Consider the following 18,938-nt stretch of genomic DNA (forward strand, 5'->3'; position numbering starts at 1 on the left):
TATTACTTTCTTTTTTGCACCGCATCTCACTTAACAAGCATCCTTGCGTCATTTAAATCTCCGTCTTGAACCGTGTTCCCGGCTCACAACCTTATCGCTCAGTCTCGAGGCCTGTCCACCGTGCTGAAGCGGCCGCATATGCGAATGCCTAGAGATAATACACCCATCAATAATAATGATAGTAGAGCACCGGAGATGATCGTAGGCGCGCTACAGGACGTGACAGACGGCGGTATGACTCGGTCGGCATCACGATGGAAGCACTATACTACATAGATAGGCCGACGGGGCTAGTCAGTATATCAGTCAGGGTGCTTAGCTGATTTCGCATATATAGTATAGAAGCAATAATCTGCATAGCCCAGAAAAGAATCCGTTTAAATGCAAGTTGGTATATATACAAGAGGAAATGAACGCTCGTCCTAGGGCCACAGGACTAAAGAAGATGATGGGAACAATATGAACAAAATCAAGAATAACTCAGTAAAAGTAGGATAGTGCGCCTCTCTCCCGATCATGGTGCTCACTCAATATGGTTCAAGAACAACTCCAGCGCGACCTTGGCCAGCAAAGCAGGCGCTGGTATGGATTGCTTCGCCGCGTTGGTGTGATGGGCATGCAGAAGCTTCATACAAATCCCCACAGAAAGAGGCAAGGTGGCACTCCTGGAACAAAGGTTGGATTCATCGTTTTCGTCATGGACACAGAGGTCATTTTAAATATGGATACTTCAGTCTGCTAGGAGACTGACTGGTAGCCCTTATGTTTCCATTCGCTTTGTTTCCACTCGGACTGGAAGTTGTTCATCTCCGTCCGTTCGGAATCCCACTTCGCATCGTTCAGGGCATGTTCGAGACGGCCCCTCTTGCGCTGCCGCACACAGAAGAAGATGAAACCAGCAAGACAACTGGCTCCGACAGCTGCTACGCCAATGCCGACACCAGCTTTTGCGCCACTTGGTAGCTCGTTCCATTTTTCGGACAGTGACTTCGGAGGAGGCTTGTTGAGCTGTTCCACGGTGGTCGAATTACCACTAGGATTGGAGAGTCAGTATTGTAGGTATAGCGGGAGAAATCGGCTATAGGGAGTTACTTACGACACGACCTTGATGCTCTCCCAGGATCCCGAATGGTCTGAGTACGTATACTCCTTGCCGGTATGGAAGTCATGCACGCGAACCTTCTCAACTACCATGGTGTACGGGCCAGCCGAGTAATCAATCTCACCACCTGCCCATACAATGGTACCATGAGGCTGACTGGGATCGCCGGCAGGCCAGATTCCAAAGCGGATGTTGCTGGGGGTCTGGGGGAAGTTCTTGCCACCCACAGCATCTTCATACTTCAGCGTGCGGACCAATTGCTGGTCAATCCACCACTCGACCTTTTCGCTCGTCCAGTAGGTGGTATAGTTATGGAATTCCGTGTCGGCATTAGGAACGTAGTGGAAGCCCCCCCGGTCGAAAGACGTGTCGTTGCCCTTGCCGAAATAGTTGGACTGTACCTCGCTGGTGTTGTATCCCACCCACTCCCAGTCAATCTCGTCCAAGTCATCCGATTGGAGCACCACACTGCTCACTACACCACCACCCTTGGCCATCTTGACATGGGACTCGACAATGCCAAAGAAGATGAAGAAGTTAGATTGCATAGTGGGCGAATCCATCTTTTGGGCGATGGAGAATTCCGCACCCTCATCGGTGATGCCAATATTGCCGTTGGTGACATTCCAGATCGTGTCATCGAGCGTAGAGTTGAAGTACCAGGTATGATTGGTACCTAAGGCTGCGTCTGCAGGACATGTTGTATTGAGTGGGTTACAGTTGGTGAAAGTCTGAGCGGTAACAAGACTAAGACTGGCTACCAGCAGCGCCAGTACATGGAAGAGTGACATGATGGCAGGCTGTGTTGTCGAGGGTCACCACTCCCCAGAGATCTTGGTTGCAATGAGCGGAGCGACTCGGGTCAAGTTTTTGCGGATCAAGGATCTCTCCCGAATGTGATAAAACGTAACAGAGGGATCTAAATGGAGAGATCGAACCCTACAACGGCGTTGTCGAATATCCAACCGTTCCCCACAAGAGAAAAAAAAAAAGAGTGACAATTATTGAATGAATGGCAGTGCGAGCGAATCGCACGAGGTGTGTATGATGCCCACCGGCAAGGGAACGAAGGGGAGCAGGAGGAAGACAGGAACGAGATGAAACGGAGAAGAACAAACGACAGGAGAGGAGAAGAACGAGAGGGTATGACGGTTTTCCTTTTAATTAATTTAGAACCATGGCATCCAACCCACACATGGGCGTTGACAAACACTTTGCTTTCCCTTTTTTTCGTCCCCTCATCACTAATATCCGAGTCATGCTTATTTTTAAACCAGCATGTCTCTCTTTTTTCTTTCCCTACATTGGATGTCACTAGTTCGGCCCTAAACATTAAGGGGCACCTTTGAAACAGGAAACTGCCCGACCAAGAGGGTATGGCTAAACGGTAATGGGCCTAGCAGGCTGCCGATCCACTCTGGTTTGGCCACTAGCGTGGTCCCTGACCCTGACGCTAGTCTGATCTGGAAAGGGTCGCTTGTACCCGCCAAGACCCTGCCGCGATGGGCGATAAGCAACGCTCAGGCACCCAAATCCAATCAGCTCAGGGGAGCGTCGTTGGATCTTCCTGAAGATTAAATGAGTTTGTGTTAGTATGGGTTAGTCTGATTTGATCCGGGCCAGAGATAACAATTGCCACTGTGCGGGATTCGGGGAAGGGTCCTGCCAACAATTCATCACGCTGACACCCACAGTGTAAAGCCTCTGTTCCCTACACTCTTCATTAATAACAAGGGTCAAATTTGACCTTGCTTCGGAAGCATCCCAGGCACCAACATCCTGCACCTGGCCAAGACCCTTGGCCTGTCGAAGCCAAAGGCAGTCTCAGCAGGCGAATTACTAGTGGCGGGGCCGGCTGGGGAAGGTCTCAGCACAAGGCCAGTGCTGTGGCAGTGGCTGGTGGATGCCATTGAACAGTGGACACCACTGCGGCAAATTTTAGGTCCGCCAAATGGGGTGGTAATTTTGGAGTCAGGAGCCAGTAGTCTAGAGACACCGCAACCTCCCGCAAGGTTCGCCTCCTTGTGGATATAATCGGCGAACCATAATTCTTCACCCTACAAAGATTAAGATATGAGGATCAGCAGGAGGTCTCAGTGCTGCAGAGGCAGAACATGCAGATACAAGGAGCGTTTTCAAGCTGAGGTTGCAGACCGCTACCTACCAACTTATGCAGAGCGTGCAGTTTCGGATTTGCCAAGCATTCTTTTACCCACTGCCAACAGCCGTTCGGATGAGCGCGAGGCCAAGATGCCGAACTTCAAAGAGGGTGCCTGACCTCGTATATTATTAGACGCCATCATCAAAGAAGTTATGTGCTGTCCCGTTACCCTTGTGTTTAGTAGATTGTTGTACTTCGTTTGGTAGATTGTCGGCCCATGACTAGTGGGGAGAACTTACAGCCCCCTTTTTGGGGGTTAGTACCCGTCCACTGCTGTCAACAGTCCAAAGTAGATCAGCCATAATTTTGGGGCACATGACGAGGGATCTTTGAGTGAACTGGGGTATTGTAGACTATGATTGCGGCTGTTTTCTCCTTTCATCTGTCTTGTTGTGATGTAAAACCATTAAGCGTCGCCAAACTTGACAATCCATCCGAGCTCTTGTAGAAACTCTCGTACTGCTGCTGGAGTACCGTTATTATATATCCTTACAACAATGGTATCTAGGGGTGCTATTTCCTTTATCTGGGCATCGACCTCCAGGCATATCTTCCAAATGGGCTTATTGTTCATCTGGTCATTTGCGACCAGAATGTTGGCAAATTGACCAAAGATGAGCATTTCCAATGTCTTCAAATTGGCACAGCTTTGTCGGAATAGCTGTAATCTTCGCAAGCCATCTGTGAGTCTCGGCTCTCTAGAGGCGCCTGATATGTGCTCGGTGACCGGAAAGTTGATGCATAGATGATACAAGATTCCGGAATTTTTAGGTCCGATACTGTTCAGGAAGGACTCCAAGAGATTGCCTGGACGACACGTCGTCTCCATCTCGTGGAAGATGAACCGATTCATACTATACAAAATCATTCTGGTCTCGTCCGATACTTGTCGGCTGATGTAGGTCAATGCAAGCCATGAGCCGGGTTTTTCGGGTGCAAAAGCTTCCAGTGGACATCCTGGGTCTTGGAAGATGTGAAGTGGATGAGGTAAAACGAGAACTTGTTTGTATATGCTGTTACGTATCTCGATAGGTAAATCCAAGAAATTGAGAGGCAATGGCGATGCTGATATTGTAGGCGTGTCTGCGGTACCTGAACATGACATGATAAGAAAATATCGAAGTGACTATGCAGTTGGTAAGTGAAGCTGTTCGGCAGCTCTTTCAAGCTAAGTAAATTTTTATCAAGCGAAACAAAGAAAGGTTTAGTGTTGCGTGATCTACATTAGTTAGCAGAAATACAAGGTATTATACTTCCGTGGCATTGGGATCTAGCTACTCACGAATTGCCATTACATCCCCCGGGGATGTGCCATACTCTGCAACTAGCTGGTAGATGTAAGCAAGATAACGACTCCCCTCCTTTCACAGTTTGGCTTCTGAGGGGGGGAGGAATTGGTCGATAGACAAGTAACTACAACAAAGGATGGAAGCCATGTGACTTGCGGAAGCGGGGGATGTCATTGCCAGCCTCTTTCCGAGAATTCCCTACCCATGGGATCGCTTCACTACAATCCATGGTTGCATCAGTCCCACTGGATGCATCTAGATCTATTCTGCGGAGAACGAATTGATCAATGAAACATGACAACTTTAAGTAATTTGAGCATTTTAGTCCCTATGTTGATGCCTAGGTTTACGGCAGAATATGCTGCCAAACTCACTACTCAAACAATATACAGTACTCCAAGCCAACCAAAGGATATGGGCATCAGTCGCTTCAATCCAAGCTTTACTGTCATTATTTCCATGGATATAGGACGTAGGTATCTATAGCAATAATATATTTGATTCTAACGCACTTAGAGTTTCTAAGTTCTAGGAATCTCCTTTGTCGAGCGGTATAGATGGGCGCAGACATCTCGCATCTTCCCGACCACACATAAACAAAGAAGCGATGATCGACAGTATTCTTGAAGCAGCCAGTATAATTTTACAAGAAAGTGCCCCATTTACAGAGATGGATACAATACCGCTTCCCGACCAGGTTTCTGAGCTCTACAATGACCTTCTTTCCCGCTGTGCACCCAATGAGCATAAAGATTGGGGACTCGCCATCACAGCTCTGAAACTTCTCGCCATTACCCACAGACCATTTAGCATAGTAGAGTTGTCTTGGGCTGTGACCCTGCATACCGCTCGCAATGTTAACACCGTTGACGAACTTGCAAAGCTAGTGGACCACAAAAAGCTCATGAGCATGATACAACCCTTTATCACAAGCTTTGAGCTTGATAACCCGAGAAAATACCAAGTTCAGCTCATAGACAAGTCGTTGCAGGACTTAATCAAGAAGAATTGGGCCACAAAATACTCGAATACAGAAGGTTCACACTCCTCGGGAGACGATGGACAACGCTTTGAAAGCCCAGAAGCATTAATATTGGATATATGCGTGCGATATCTTCTTTTAGATGAGATAGGCGTCAAATTCGTGTTTTCCGAAGAGCAGATTGCGATATCGGAGCTTCCGCAAGCGTCCGACTTGTTCAACGACGAGAAGGACCCAGTCAAGTACAATTCTCATTGCTCGTGGGAAGCTTGGGAAGAAGACATGACTCGCTTCAATCCGGCTGAGCGTGGATTGGGCGAGTTCTTTGTCTATGCATCATGCTATTGGCCTGAATATTATGGTCTTGTCACAGCTGAGGCCCTTCCAAGCCTAGCGAGCATAGAAAAGTTGTGTCAAGCCGACTCAAAGCGAATTCACAATTGGACTCAGCAAAACCGTCGTCCAGGCTGTGCGATGCTGCCGAGGTTCCCATTTGCCAGCCAGCTCTATGATCCTCTCAGTATCACCTGCCTTTATGGCTCTGTGGATATGCTGCATGTCATGCTTAAAGATTCTGATTTTGACAATGTCAATTTCCTCGAGATGACGGCCACGAAGGCAGCAGATCAAATCCTTCAATGGGGAGACATGTCCAGGCTCAGGATACTTTTTCTGGATCCGAGACTTGGTCATCAGCTACGAAACCTGGACTTTTTTCGCCTGATGATCCGCAGGTGGCGTGAATCGAGTGTCTGTCGACCCGACTGGGAAGATGCGTTTGCGCTAATTGACCTCATGAGAGATCAAATGGCTCAGCAGCAATGGGGATATGAGCTCTGGTGCATTGCTGCCAGTGCAGGCTGCGCGCCCGTTGCTCAGAGGTTACTGTCTGGTGCTCGGCATAATGATGGGCTTAGAAGAGAGCTATTGCGTGAATTTTCACTTATGACACAAGTGGCACCCATGAAGTAATATGGTCATGTAGTGATATACTTGCTGGGGGAATTGCAACGAACTTACATCGTCATTATCTGCCTGTGGCAAGAATATGCCCTTCATTTGACCTTCGACGCCGTATCTCGGAGACTTTCCCTGTGGTATATCTCCTGGTTTCTGCACGTTTTAGCTAGGATAGAGCACAAGTACTATATGAAATAGCTTCAGACTTGTCACACATACCACAGGATGGTCAAAGTCAACCACACCCTATTAGAATCTTAATCTTTCTGTTGTATATATCTACGTACTAAGATGCTGATTTGTAAACCCCACATCTACCCCCAAACAAGAAATTGCAAACAAAGTGACGCATCATAATCAATACCCACACTATCGAAGCCCCTAAAAACGAGGTAAAATGGTTCAAACGGGAAAGTCAAAAGCAAGCGGGTCAAGTAAAACATGCCGGGTACCATCGGCATAACGGAATTGGCCCACCTCAAGGTTGAGTCATACCCTTCTAGACACCACCCAAAGCACCTTTCCATAGCTTCAAGTGTGTTACAGACCTAACCTGATTCCATATAGCATTGTGACACTCTTATCCTCGCTTCAGACCACCCTTCTCCTTGCCAGCAATTATCTACCCCTATCACACAATATGTCTATGCCTAGCGGCCGGGATGAGCAGCAGCCTGTCATATGCGTTTTGTAGGTCAATCTCAATACTGATTGAAACCATTCCGCCCTAAAATTCATAACCAGCTGTCTAATCTACTAATTCCATCTAGTTGCGGCGCCCAACCCGGCAATTCACCCGAGTACATAGCCGCCGCTCGCGCACTCGCGCATGAACTGCACGCCGCCAACGCAAAACTAATCTACGGAGGAGGAACAAAAGGCCTAATGGGCGAGGTGGCAAAGACTCTAGTATCACTATCTGGGCCATCTGCAGTGCATGGCTTCATACCCAGGGCATTGGTAGCATATTATCCTGATGCGGACGTCAGCCGCCAGGCCGAAGGCAATGCCCAGGAGGATGGAAAACAACCCGAGCGAATGCTTGCCCCAGGGTCTTCATCAGCCGAGGGCGAATACGGGAGAATCACCATCGTGGACAGCATGCACGAGCGAAAACGAAAAATGGCAGAGGAGGTTCTTGCCGGTGGTCCTGGGTCAGGGTTTGTAGCCCTTCCTGGCGGTTATGGGACCCTTGAGGAGGTCGCTGAGGTTGTTACGTGGAATCAACTGGGGATTCATGATAGAGGGATTGTTTTGTTGAATGTTAATGGGTTTTGGGATGGGCTTGTGACGTGGATTGAAATGGCTGCTCAGCGGGGGTTTGTTGGACAGGCGAATAAGGGGATTATGGTGGAGTGTAAGGAGGTAAAGGAGGTTATTGGGGTGCTTAAGGCGTATAGGCCGAGTGGTGGGAGGTTGAACCTTTCTTGGGGTAGTAAGTGAGGAAGAAGCGAGAGGTTGGGGGGTAGGCAGTATTTCGAGGGCTGGAGAATAAAGTTACCTAGAATTCGGGGCCTTCCGACAGTTGCCGGCTGCCGGCCAATTAACTTCATTGTGTGCTAATTTTTTTATCAATGAGCCTGTCTAGGCTTCTGCTCTTATCCATAGCTTTGTGCGAGGGTTCGGTGTGGGCAAGTGGATAGGACATGGTCATTTCGTTAGACTAATATAACACATCTGCCAACTAAACCGCATAGCTGCCATGTTCCGCCTCTTCCTTCATTCCAAATCCCCAAGTTCCTTCAGAATTGCTGCTTTAATATCATCAGAGGCCCAACAGATATCAACGGCATTCCGTTGTAGCTGTACGAACTCCGCATTGGTGAAATTGCCCAGTACACGAAGCAGGTAGAGACTGTTGTTCAGCCAGATATCTTCCATATATGACGGGTCATCACTGCCAATGGCTATTTTGATGCCAGCGTTGAACAGTGTGCGAACCCGATCAATAATCTGAGCCTCTCCAGAGTAGCACAGATAACCCCACGGACATATCGTCATTCCAAGGTCCTTTTCTTTGACCCTCTGAAGAAGAGAAGAATCGTCGGCGGCATGTAACCCATGATCAATCCTGTCCGCTCCGCTTCCTCCCAGCTGGTCAACCACTTGTCCAATATTCCTCAGTGTATCCTTATCACCGACGTCGCAATGGCAGGTAATTTTGAAACCATCTTTGCGAGCGCGGAGAAAAACATCTTCAAAGAGCAATGGTGGACGGTCCACCTCTAGAGAGTCCAATCCGATTCCAACGATCATGTCGCGATATGGTAGTGCCTGGAGATAATGCTCCATAGCAGATTCCGGGGACATGTCTCGTAACATGCACATGATCCATTGAGAATGGACCTGAAACAATTCTCAGTGGGAGATCATACGACATAATAGAAAGGTTTTAAAGGTTTTAAGCACCTACCCCAAGATCCCGAACAGCGTCACTCTGAGCCCTCTTGAACCCATCCATCATTGTCCTAAAAGGCACACCTCTTCGCGTATGACCCTGCGGATCAAAAAACGGCTCACAGTAACGGACATTCATGGAAGAAGCCTTCCTGAAGTAATTCATTGCCAGGCGATAAAAGTCCTCTTCATCCTGGAGGACACTGAAACCACCGTAATACAGTTCGAAGAATCGCTGCATTCCACCATCTACACCCCCTGCGTCCAGGTCATTGAGAAGCTCATATGTACCCTTTAACTCCGACAAACTCTCGCAAGGCTGCTGGGTATTGATATTGAGAACTGACTCTCCGCGCCTTTGCGCGAGCTCCCACCGGAGTTCGGGTGTCATTGTGCCCTCGATATGAACATGCATTTCGACTTTGGGCATGTTTTTGATGAACTTGTCATCATGCTGGTGGATTGTGCTTCGATATTCTCGCAGAGTTTGGTTTGATAGAATGGATGTGTTCGAGGCCATGATAGATAGAGCGGAAGATACGACTCCGGTTGTTGACTTGGAATAGGGAAGCAAATGGGTTGAACGTCGTTCATCTATCTTTTAAAGCTTGGGGAATAACCCTCTTGGGAGCGTGTCATATCGATCGGACGCCTGAGAAGCGGGGTTTCTGCCAACTAGCAATGATTGGGCGCGGGGTTACGATGTAATACTACCACTGAGTAGTAGATTGTCATGTCTGACTGCAGATTGATTGGAGCGTCCCGAAAACCTTGCATCTTCTTCGAAATACCACCGATGTCCCCGTACCTTATCTCCGTCCACCCTGACCACCAACTGTAATCTTAAGAAAGGCTTAGCCTTCCATCCCATGGTTTACATGCTCTGCAGATTTTGATACTCTAACATATTTCAAGTGAGGTGGAGCCAACATAGGTACTGGTTCAGTATTATACTAAAGAACTAAAGAATATGGATAATAGCAAGTATATTCCTCTAAAACCATGGATCTCAACCAGCTTGGACTTTACGCTGATGTATAAGTATGTATTATATTCGAGAGACTCTTGCGCCATTATTTTATTTCCTTTCTGTCTCTATATATATATATACTCAACTTATGATCCAGTACTTATTCTCTTCCAAGAAAGCGTGAAAATTGGCCTCGATCATTCCCGAACAAATGACCTCCAATCCCTTCCATATGCCCCAGTCATCATCCACATATCGCATGATTATACACAAGATCCCTCGAGCACATCACAACCAACCAAACCAGACAAACAAATATTATTACTTCAATAAATCACATAACCCCATAAATCATAGCTCATTATATTCCCTTACCAACAGAAATCACATACACCATCCCATCCCATTCCATCCCTCCAATCCCTCCAATCCAACTCCTCCAGTCCAAATATAAAACTAAGAAAGATATACCTTCGTCGGCCTCCTCACCGACGACCCCCCACCATGCCCCGACGGATGCTTCTCCAGATAATAAACCGTGGGACTACTATGGCGCCGTCTTCTTCTCCGCGTTGTCGAGGTAGCCAAGTTCGCCTCACCGTAATCCGATCCCCCACTTGAACTAGACCCTGATAGGGAACACAGATGCCATAGCCATATAATGAGCAAGGTGCCTGCGATGGTGCCGAGAACGATGCCTGCGATGCCTCCGCCGGAGATGGTGTTGGGGCAGTCGGGGTCGGCGCGGGGAGTGAGGAAATTATTGGTATTGGCGTTGGGAGTTGTTTGGTGGAGGGGTAGTCGTGGTATTATTGGGGCCTGGGGTGGTTGTTAGTGATTATCTGATGGTGGATGGTTCGGATGAGACCCGCTTTTTTTTCTTCCTTATGGCTGGGATGGGATGGGATTCATCCATGGGTGAGGAGTGGGTGGTACGTACCATGGTTATTAGATTAATGGATTAAGATCAATTATATTGAAGAAGATAGATGATGGGAATTTAATGGGTATATTTTCACTGAATCGACTGAACTGAGGGCAATGTCCATCATATAACAATTACTCGCATCTTTCTACAGTGTGCGGGAATCTCTATCCGTTGACGTCAACCACACGTCTTTGTCCCCGACGATGCCAAACGAAGCAGCGATTGTCCGTTCCACCACGGCCCGGATTTCTTGTTCTTGATTTCTGATTCAATTACGACGCGTGGAACTCTACCAATGACTGTACGTGGAAGAGTCAATTGGGTTTGATGTGCCTTGTGTTGAGGGTGCGGGGTATGGCTATCATTGGTGAGGGTTTGTCGGCGTCATTGTTGCAATTCTTGGTTTGGAGGCTTGCGGAAGTAGTTGCCGGTTGAGAAATTATGGGGCTAGGGTTTGATAGAACGGAATAGCCGAGGTATGGGTAACTGCTTAAGTCACAGTGTGCATGTGCATTGCTCACTATTAGTGGTGGCTATTGACTAGAACTGGGTGACTAGCTTGCGCTGCCTGTCCTTCATATGCTCCGATGTCCCGGTGAGGGAGGCACAATGCCAGTATCCCAGGCTGTCATATCTGCGCCTAGCTCAAACTCAATGGTACCGCCCTGGGTCATGACATCCTCGTGCTCGAACCAGTTCTTCGTCCAGGCTTGTCCGTTGATTTTCACGCTTTGCACATAGTAGCCCTTGTCTAATCCGTTCGCGATGATACGGAGTGTTTGGTTGCCATTGACGGTCATGTTAAGGTCTGGAAACCAGGGCGAAGCGAGAAGATACACTGGTTGTGTGACGACAGGATAGATACCCAACATCTGCCACAAGAGCCACGAGTTCATCGCCCCGGCGTCGCTGTTCCCTGGGACTCCATAGGCTTCGTCTCGGAAGCTATTTGACTTTAGTTACTGTAGATAGCAGAGGATATTGCCTCACTTACTACTGATACCCTAGATTCCGCGACTTTTCCACGCTTTTGGCTTGCTTGTTGATGTAATTGTATAAGTACGGGGTCGCAAAGTCGGGTTCGTTCCTTTCAAACTGTTCAGTCATCACCCATATGGCTAGAGATCAGACTACCTACCCAATGTTCATGATTGTCGTAATACCTGCCCCATTTGCTCCAAGGTTCTGGACTGACATGTTCGGCTCAAACTAGAAGATGTTAGCTGTACGTTTACCCAGAGTTGTCACCTGGGTGAGTACCATCATATCCAGTCGGGATTCAAATGTATCTGCACCACCCATAAAGTCGATCAGGGTTTCCATGTCATGCGGTAGCACAAACGAGTATTCTAGAACATTATACTTGTCAGACAATTCATGAATTGCGAATGGCGACCTACCCCAAGGAACGCCCTCATACGTATATGCGAGCCATTCACATCCGTAGCAGTAACGAGGATCATAGCCACTGTTGTTAAACGAGCCGTTCGAAAATTTGGGCGCCAAAAAGCCACTGAAGTTCAGACTCTGCACATCCGGATTCCAGATATGTTGCCACCCAGCAGACCGATTCAAATACTTTTCTTGGTCGCTAGGCTCTTCCCCTGCGGCCACTTGGCTGACCGCAAAATCGTTAAGACTATACTCCACGGTCCTAGAAATGCAGCGCGTATTGCGATCTTGCGAGACATATCCCAGCTCTAACCAGTCACCCAGGGCTCCACGCCCCTCCTTCGTACTTGCAGATAGATCAGTAGCGTCCCAAGTGTTGTATGGAATAACCTCCGCATTCGTCTTCATCGCTGCGTAGCCATCTGTCCAATTGATTGCGCCTCGCAGACCCTTCACATAGGCATCTGCTAGCATATTGTCCGCATCAGAGCCGCCTTGAACCAGTCCGTTCCAGTTCCCTGAGCGGCCGTCTGGTAGGAACCCTTGATATCTAAGGATAGATTAGCGTTTTGATATGTCACTTTCGTCTTGAACTGCTTTATCACCTACCTCCAAATGTCGATAAGCCCCCGGATCATGGACTCATAGTAGGTGGGCTGGTAGACATGATAGAAGCTGACTGTGCAGCGGAATATATCCCCTAAGCATAGTCAGTGCCACTCTCCAGTTGCTGTGCGAAGCCTTTCACTACTGACAAAGCGTGTAGAAGTCATCCCAAAAAGGTTCCTCTGACTGCCACAGCGGGTTTTCACCGGTGCGGTCGGATGGCATCAAGTGGATAAAGTAGAGAGAACTATAAAGTAGCCGCACATTTGTCATATTCGCCGTGCTGTCGAGAGATACCTGAGTCTTGCTGAATACATCCTGGTTCCATTCGTCAACAGCAGATTGCACGGTGTCGTTCAGCGTCCAAGAAGGAATTTCCGATGTGATGTATAAGCGAGCCTTTTCTGTTGAGATGAAGGATATACCAACTCGAGAGCTGATCTGTACATCTGCTTCAGTATCCCAGCTGAAGAGCGCCCCGACACGGTCATTCATAGGGCCCGATGTCGCTTTATCGGTAGTGTTGCCATATGTTGGTTGAGGTATGCCTCCATTTGCCAGGTTCTGATAACGTGGCATCGGATCTGTGTTAGTGCCGGTAAATGTACGGGCATTCGTCGGTGCCGTAGAGAACTCGCCGTAGAAATATATGGTAAAAGGTGCGCCTTGAAGCCCCATTAGAATGCATGCGCGGTGCTACGGTGTGAAGTGCGAACCATTGTTCCAGCCACCGACATATGTTCCATAACCGGTATATGCTTTTCCATTATCTTCAAGATTTATCTCGCCACCGACGTAAAACTGCCCATTAGAATCGCCGGGTGACCCGGGAAGATACTTTAGCCATGTTAGCGTCTTCCATATATTCTGAGTGTGGAGAGTCATACGTGGGATATATCGACCAAAACGTGCTTCTCTCCTTCAGGGAAAGAATACTGAATGATACCAGCATGTCGACTAGCCGACATTTCAATCCCTACACCATTCTGAAGTAAGGTCCTGAAATATCCAACACTTGCGGAGTCGTTCCCAACCTATCCCTGTGAGCTGGGACAAATGAATGTCAAGGGCAGGCAGTTTCATACCCTGGGCTGGCTATAAGTAAGGTTATCTAACAGGTTTACCGGCGACTCTACAGAGGTAAGAGGCATCTGTGGTATAAGACCATATTTGGGGGCACCTCCGGTGCCGCTCTCATGCATCATGGCTAGTAGATGGAGATTAGACACAAATTCCAAGTATGCAAAGCAGTCCTCAGCGGATATAAACATACTGACTGCGGTGACATTCCCATCAGGTGTCCAGCCACCGTTTAGAACAGCGAGACTCCAGTTTGCGGCTGTTGTATCGATTCCCACCTTTACTACTCCAAAGGGTCGAGCACCACCAACGAAGATATCACCCCCTCCGTAACCCTGACCCGGAGTTGGGCCTTCCGATCCCATGAAAGGATTAACATATTGAGAATAATCCACTTGAGTGGCGGAGATAAGCTCTAACACTCCAACGAAAAGAAGAAGCAACAGCTGGTTTGGAACGCGCATGTTTGCAGCTCGCATGGTAAAGCACGAATAGAGGACGCTTCAAGAGATTGACAAAGTGAGGGGGAAAGCTTATAAACAAGAGATCTTCTTGGTTATTTAGATTTATGGAAATCTACCATTTCCCCGCGGGGATGATCAGTGCGGAGTCGGCTGCAGCTCATCCCTGGCAGGAATAATTCCACGACACATTGCATAGCGACTGCAGGAATGTTGCTTATAGTTCGTTGACTTATGACCCCCTCTTGCTGCCGCACTAGGGCCCCCGCATGCTTATGAATGCTTTAACTGTCTCCAGTTCTCGCATTCTTCGTTTTCTCCATTTCTTCTTCACGCGGACACCTGTAATTGTGGTAGACGTGTTTCCCAGGTAAATTCCCGTAAGTGCCATCCAAGGTCCCATTGATGTATCCGGGAGCTAACAAGATCAGATCATAGTGAAATTATGCCAAACGAGGTACAGCCTGGGGCTTTATATGTACCAACAATGGATAGCGTGTCATTGCAAAGTATGGCTAAAGTCAGTGGTTAAAGAGGGGAAGGCATGACCCCACGTGGGAAGGGGACGAGTTTGTACATTCAACAAACATGAAAGCTGTCGGTCATTGGATCCATGACACTTTTTGGATACCATCCAGTCTTTACATTGTCAACAACTCAATGTGAAAAAAAAGTGGGTGGAACGAACAAGAAGAAATGAATCTGGTAGGGCTTCGTGAGCAATTACTAAGCGGCACGGTCGGAGTATTCGGAGTCCAGATCAATCAAGTCGAACCATCTTCATCCACTATCCCCTGTTTGCCCGTCACGGTGACAGAATGGCAATAGCATCATGTTTCAGTGCTCGCAGTGCAACAAATGTTATCAGCGAAAGAGCCACTTGCTTCGACATGAATCAACACGTTAGGCCCCTGAACATCATGCCTTCTCAGGTACGCGGAACCTGCTGACAACCCGACAGATACCGGCGCCTCCCATTCAAGCTGCCCTTTCTGCAATAAATCCTTCTTGAAGAAGTGCGTAAACCCCGCGACACTTCTGAATGAAACCATTTTAATCTGATATATGTCAAGGGAGGTTGCACGAAGGCATAGTAAAATATGTGCCAAAAAGCACAACCAGCCTCCTCCGGCAGCAGCTAAACCCGGGAGGAAGAAGCAGTCCTGTGACGAATGCTTCTTTGCAAAGACAGCCTGCGACAGGGTATCACCATGCTCTCGTTGCCAATCCCTTGGGAAACAATGTTCCTTTGGAGCCCAGACCCCTTCAACAGATAATACTTACTCAATGTCTTCATCACCCTCGCCATCTCTCTCGCAGACTCCGCAAAGAAGAGACGACCGATTTTTCTTCCTAGCACACTTCACTGATCCCTCTGTTAAGCAAGACAAACTTGCAATTGCAGAAACAGCCAAATCGTCTACTAGAAGGCATCTTGACCCGACATACTTCCAACAGGAAGAACCACTCTTGCCCTACGACTCCTTGTCGGCTTACATTCCAGGCTTTTCAGGTGCTGATCCGTTCCTTCAGCCTTTTTCTAACCCAACTGGGCATCTTTCTATGGAGTTTATGCCTGAAAGTGCATTCTCTTTGAAAGTTTCTCACAGGCTCGGCGAGATGATGATGATTCTAGTCGAGACTTCGAATTCTATGGGCCAGGGCCAACAAACCCAGCTCGAATTGGCGGAACTGAACTCACTTTTCACGACCTCCAACATTTCGGTGTTTATCTCGGCTTACTTCCAGTCTCTTCATTGGCATCTTCCAATTGTACATTTTCCGACGTTCGATCCTGCAAAGATCTCGAACCCTCTTCTCCTGGCAATATTCTTGGCTGGAGCAACATATGCTACCTCGCAAGATGGTCCAGTATTTTCAAGTATAGTACTGGACGTAGCTGAGGAGTATATCTTCCGTCAGTTGGCTAATCTATCATCACATCCTCACCCTACCAGCGCTCCCTATCTCCTACCTGCATTGGAAGTTATTCAGGGAGCTTTGATCATCGAGATGCTTCAGTTTGGGCAGGGCGAAACGGGTACAAGACGACGCATTCGTATAATTAGACATCCATGTGTCATTTCCACAGTACGATCGTTGGGGATTCTTCAGTTCAAGCGAAGTATGACACCCGATATGTGTAACGATGAGACATGGGGAGCAATGATAGCCGAGGAAGTTTGTATAAGGTAGGACCCTACCTGTTGAGCATCAATATTGGGCACTTCTCACCAATCTCCAGAATCGCCTGTTGGGCCTTTCTCGCGGATGGATTCCTCACCGTTTGTTTCAACAATCACCCTGCATTGTCGATATTCGAGATGGACTGTCAATTCCCTTGGAGTTCCGCTCTATTTGAAGCTGAAAATGCATCATCTTTCAACGAGATCGCCGCTTCTTATACGGCGGGGCGCCCGCTACCCTCGTTAAGGGAGTTTATTACGCGTCTGGTTGATGACAATGCAACGGATGACCTGAATCAATGGAGTCGCTCACTAGTTGGCGAACATCTGTTGATCCTGATATATGGTTTGTATAACCGTCCCCATGCAAAGCAATCGAGCTAATCATGCCCCAAGCAATGCACTCTCTCGCGTTTCAAGCTAGAACCGGCTTGTTCGGGTGGGTATCCACGAACTCGATAAAACGGGCCGCCGACAATTGGCGAACCATTTGGGACTCCGTCTCCAGCATTGTGGGTAAAGAAGGGATTCAGCACTTGGGGTATCCTAAGCATGCTGAAGAGCTCTGGTGGCTATTGACTGCTACGCTTGATCGCGCCAGCGGGCGGAACGTGAACTTTCGGTACCTGGACAACGCCGCAACCGACGACCTAGAAAGCTTGAACAACTTCATCCGGAATATCAAAGGTCCCAATAGGACATAGTTCATATGTTTTGTCTAACAATATGTACAGGCGAGGGGCTTCTCTATCCATTATTAACATTAATATTACAAGGTTAGGCTCAATGACCGGCTTTCCCGACCGGCGGTATGGACTCTAGTCATCGGAGCAGTGCTGCGCCCCTGTAGGCGAGCGATCTTATGCGCGTGTATCCTACTGACTCTTGACGATCTTGAACTCGTCGCCGCGGGCTTTCCGATAGGTTCCTCCAACACGATCCCAGAACGTTGTGAACTGCCCATAGTTATAATTGAAGTACAGGTGGTGCAGGGTGTGGCATTCGGGGCCATTGATGATAGCAGAATGAGAAAGGCAGTCGGCGTCGTCTGGATGCGATTAGCGGGAGACACCCAACCAAAGGGAGGCACTTACGGATCAAAACCGTCCACAGTGTGACGAAAACAAACAAGCCCAGATATGCACCCTTCTGCAATGGGAACAGCATCGGATAGACGTGGTACGGGAGACTCTGCGCCCACCCGTCCAGTGGGTTGAACGCGAAACTCGCATAAGGTGTCGGCACGAGCCACTTGTGATGTCTCTTGTGCAACCACCGATATACCAAAGGGTGATGCTCCGCTCTATGAATCCAATAAATGCCGGAATCGGTGAATGCCACGAACAGGGGGTACTGGAGCCAGTTGTACGCAGGGAACGGAGCTTCGCTGGCGAAATCATACAGCTTAGACCAGCCACGAATTTCTGCTAGGAAGAACGGGACCGTGAGGATAGCCATTATCGGGATGGAGAACAGGGCTTGCTCGATTTCCAGACGGACTTGATTCTTCAGGAACCGTGGATGTTTAAGCAAAGTCTTGTCCCACCATGTGTGGTAGAAGATGGTGCTGCCGATGAAGTATATGGCTAGACCGAAGAGCCTAGTTGTATAACGAATTTGGTGTCAGCTGGACCATGCTCGATTGACTTGCGAGAAGAGCATGAACAATATTACCATGTGATGAACAACAATGAGGTAGCTTGTCTCGGCAGGTCATCGCGCTTCCAGCGACTGGCGGTCGCCCATTGAGAGGGTTGAAGAGGGTAGTAACGGCCAACATGTTGATTTAGGAAGAACGATGTATCGAAATCCGAGGTACTATTCCCACCAGGCAGGACTGACGCGTACACTCTATCGAGGACGAATGTGTCGAGGACATCGAGCACGACATCCATTGCGAGTGAAGGTGTCTGGTAGTACCCGGGGATATCGTTAGGGCTGTTTAGGGTATTCTGGTAGCGCCCAGGAAATGCGACTGCTGCTTGGGACGAAGGAAAAGAAAATTTGCGATCGGTTGTTCATACAACTCCGTACTAGATATCACACGCAGAAGCTACTACTGTGTTTATTGTTACCCCCGTCACCTTATATACGCGGCGAATCCCTACCACGGGATATACCTACCACGGGGTAAACCTACACGGGGGCGATTCCCTACTAACAAAATACACTGGCGACACGGGCTATCCCTACCAACACCGACATGATCCCACCACGGGAGAGGGAGATCCATTTCCCCCGGCGAGACCGATTCCGGGGCCACGTGGAGTTTGGTTCAATTAAGAAACAAATTATATCATACGATTACCAGATCAGCCACTAATGCTTAGTTCAAAGTCTTAGTTATTGACTGCAGATTAGTAAACTGCGATGGATGGAATAAAATAATGCCAATGCAGATGCATCGGACAAATTAACCGAGTT

The 18,938-nt window shown here is 48.2% G+C and overlaps 9 protein-coding genes across 9 annotated transcripts; 3 read left to right on the forward strand and 6 right to left on the reverse strand.

Annotated features, from left to right (window-relative positions):
* Window positions 1-362: 362 nt before the first annotated feature.
* Window positions 363-2,380, reverse strand: BO83DRAFT_408516 (glycoside hydrolase family 16 protein). The gene is made up of 2 exons (XM_025534054.1): window positions 1,097-2,380; window positions 363-1,033 (listed from the first exon to the last, which is right to left on the reverse strand). Exons 1-2 carry the CDS (start codon window positions 1,891-1,893, stop codon window positions 739-741), a joined length of 1,092 nt encoding a protein of 363 aa, XP_025387962.1. The 5' UTR covers window positions 1,894-2,380; the 3' UTR covers window positions 363-738.
* A 939-nt stretch (window positions 2,381-3,319) lies between these two features.
* On the reverse strand, window positions 3,320-4,637 carry BO83DRAFT_417490 (uncharacterized protein). Its single transcript, XM_025534763.1, has 2 exons — window positions 4,546-4,637; window positions 3,320-4,482 (listed from the first exon to the last, which is right to left on the reverse strand). The coding sequence occupies exon 2, from the start codon at window positions 4,366-4,368 to the stop codon at window positions 3,670-3,672; it is 699 nt and encodes a 232-aa protein (XP_025387963.1). The 5' UTR covers window positions 4,369-4,482; window positions 4,546-4,637; the 3' UTR covers window positions 3,320-3,669.
* Window positions 4,638-5,091: 454 nt separating this feature from the next.
* On the forward strand, window positions 5,092-6,872 carry BO83DRAFT_378755 (NACHT domain protein). Its single transcript, XM_025531336.1, has 2 exons — window positions 5,092-6,648; window positions 6,752-6,872. The coding sequence occupies exon 1, from the start codon at window positions 5,160-5,162 to the stop codon at window positions 6,504-6,506; it is 1,347 nt and encodes a 448-aa protein (XP_025387964.1). The 5' UTR covers window positions 5,092-5,159; the 3' UTR covers window positions 6,507-6,648; window positions 6,752-6,872.
* A 262-nt stretch (window positions 6,873-7,134) lies between these two features.
* BO83DRAFT_313433 (LOG family protein) lies at window positions 7,135-7,937 on the forward strand (the record flags this gene model as incomplete). Its single annotated transcript, XM_025527557.1, has 2 exons — window positions 7,135-7,184; window positions 7,265-7,937. 2 exons carry the CDS (start codon window positions 7,135-7,137, stop codon window positions 7,935-7,937), a joined length of 723 nt encoding a protein of 240 aa, XP_025387965.1.
* A 176-nt stretch (window positions 7,938-8,113) lies between these two features.
* On the reverse strand, window positions 8,114-9,548 carry BO83DRAFT_408518 (adenosine deaminase family protein). The gene is made up of 2 exons (XM_025534055.1): window positions 8,908-9,548; window positions 8,114-8,840 (listed from the first exon to the last, which is right to left on the reverse strand). The coding sequence occupies exons 1-2, from the start codon at window positions 9,409-9,411 to the stop codon at window positions 8,214-8,216; spliced, it is 1,131 nt and encodes a 376-aa protein (XP_025387966.1). The 5' UTR covers window positions 9,412-9,548; the 3' UTR covers window positions 8,114-8,213.
* A 659-nt stretch (window positions 9,549-10,207) lies between these two features.
* Window positions 10,208-10,870, reverse strand: BO83DRAFT_378757 (uncharacterized protein). The gene is made up of 2 exons (XM_025531337.1): window positions 10,802-10,870; window positions 10,208-10,680 (listed from the first exon to the last, which is right to left on the reverse strand). The coding sequence occupies exons 1-2, from the start codon at window positions 10,802-10,804 to the stop codon at window positions 10,318-10,320; spliced, it is 366 nt and encodes a 121-aa protein (XP_025387967.1). The 5' UTR covers window positions 10,805-10,870; the 3' UTR covers window positions 10,208-10,317.
* Window positions 10,871-11,341: 471 nt separating this feature from the next.
* On the reverse strand, window positions 11,342-14,331 carry BO83DRAFT_338733 (uncharacterized protein; the record flags this gene model as incomplete). Its single annotated transcript, XM_025528517.1, has 12 exons — window positions 11,342-11,734; window positions 11,784-11,876; window positions 11,928-11,998; window positions 12,050-12,138; window positions 12,190-12,443; window positions 12,495-12,731; window positions 12,824-12,881; window positions 12,937-13,452; window positions 13,504-13,624; window positions 13,675-13,821; window positions 13,873-13,994; window positions 14,061-14,331. The coding sequence occupies 12 exons, from the start codon at window positions 14,329-14,331 to the stop codon at window positions 11,365-11,367; spliced, it is 2,349 nt and encodes a 782-aa protein (XP_025387968.1). The 3' UTR covers window positions 11,342-11,364.
* Window positions 14,332-15,248: 917 nt separating this feature from the next.
* Window positions 15,249-17,562, forward strand: BO83DRAFT_408520 (Zn(II)2Cys6 transcription factor; the record flags this gene model as incomplete). The annotated part of the gene is made up of 4 exons (XM_025534056.1): window positions 15,249-15,260; window positions 15,451-16,520; window positions 16,574-16,872; window positions 16,911-17,562. The coding sequence occupies 4 exons, from the start codon at window positions 15,249-15,251 to the stop codon at window positions 17,216-17,218; spliced, it is 1,689 nt and encodes a 562-aa protein (XP_025387969.1). The 3' UTR covers window positions 17,219-17,562.
* On the reverse strand, window positions 17,063-18,628 carry BO83DRAFT_408521 (sterol desaturase family protein). Its single transcript, XM_025534057.1, has 3 exons — window positions 18,189-18,628; window positions 17,609-18,114; window positions 17,063-17,562 (listed from the first exon to the last, which is right to left on the reverse strand). Exons 1-3 carry the CDS (start codon window positions 18,407-18,409, stop codon window positions 17,390-17,392), a joined length of 900 nt encoding a protein of 299 aa, XP_025387970.1. The 5' UTR covers window positions 18,410-18,628; the 3' UTR covers window positions 17,063-17,389.
* Window positions 18,629-18,938: the final 310 nt, after the last annotated feature.

This window comes from Aspergillus eucalypticola, assembly GCF_003184535.1.
Source record: "Aspergillus eucalypticola CBS 122712 chromosome Unknown BO83scaffold_13, whole genome shotgun sequence".
Lineage (NCBI taxonomy): Eukaryota > Fungi > Ascomycota > Eurotiomycetes > Eurotiales > Aspergillaceae > Aspergillus > Aspergillus eucalypticola.

Bases quoted from the DNA above. Each gene is read 5' to 3' on its own strand.
- BO83DRAFT_408518 (XM_025534055.1), bottom strand. From the start codon at position 9,411: ATGGCCTCGAACACATCCATTCTATCAAACCAAACTCTGCGAGAATAT. The intron at 8,841-8,907 runs GTAGGTGCTTAA...GAATTGTTTCAG, and splicing joins ACGCTGTTCGGGATCTTGGG to GTCCATTCTCAATGGATCAT.
- BO83DRAFT_378755 (XM_025531336.1), top strand. From the start codon at position 5,160: ATGATCGACAGTATTCTTGAAGCAGCCAGTATAATTTTACAAGAAAGT.
- BO83DRAFT_408516 (XM_025534054.1), bottom strand. From the start codon at position 1,893: ATGTCACTCTTCCATGTACTGGCGCTGCTGGTAGCCAGTCTTAGTCTT. The intron at 1,034-1,096 runs GTAAGTAACTCC...CTCCAATCCTAG, and splicing joins GAGAGCATCAAGGTCGTGTC to TGGTAATTCGACCACCGTGG.
- BO83DRAFT_408521 (XM_025534057.1), bottom strand. From the start codon at position 18,409: ATGGATGTCGTGCTCGATGTCCTCGACACATTCGTCCTCGATAGAGTG. The intron at 18,115-18,188 runs GTAATATTGTTC...TTATACAACTAG, and splicing joins TCATTGTTGTTCATCACATG to GCTCTTCGGTCTAGCCATAT. The intron at 17,563-17,608 runs GTAAGTGCCTCC...AATCGCATCCAG, and splicing joins ACTGTGGACGGTTTTGATCC to ACGACGCCGACTGCCTTTCT.
- BO83DRAFT_417490 (XM_025534763.1), bottom strand. From the start codon at position 4,368: ATGTCATGTTCAGGTACCGCAGACACGCCTACAATATCAGCATCGCCA.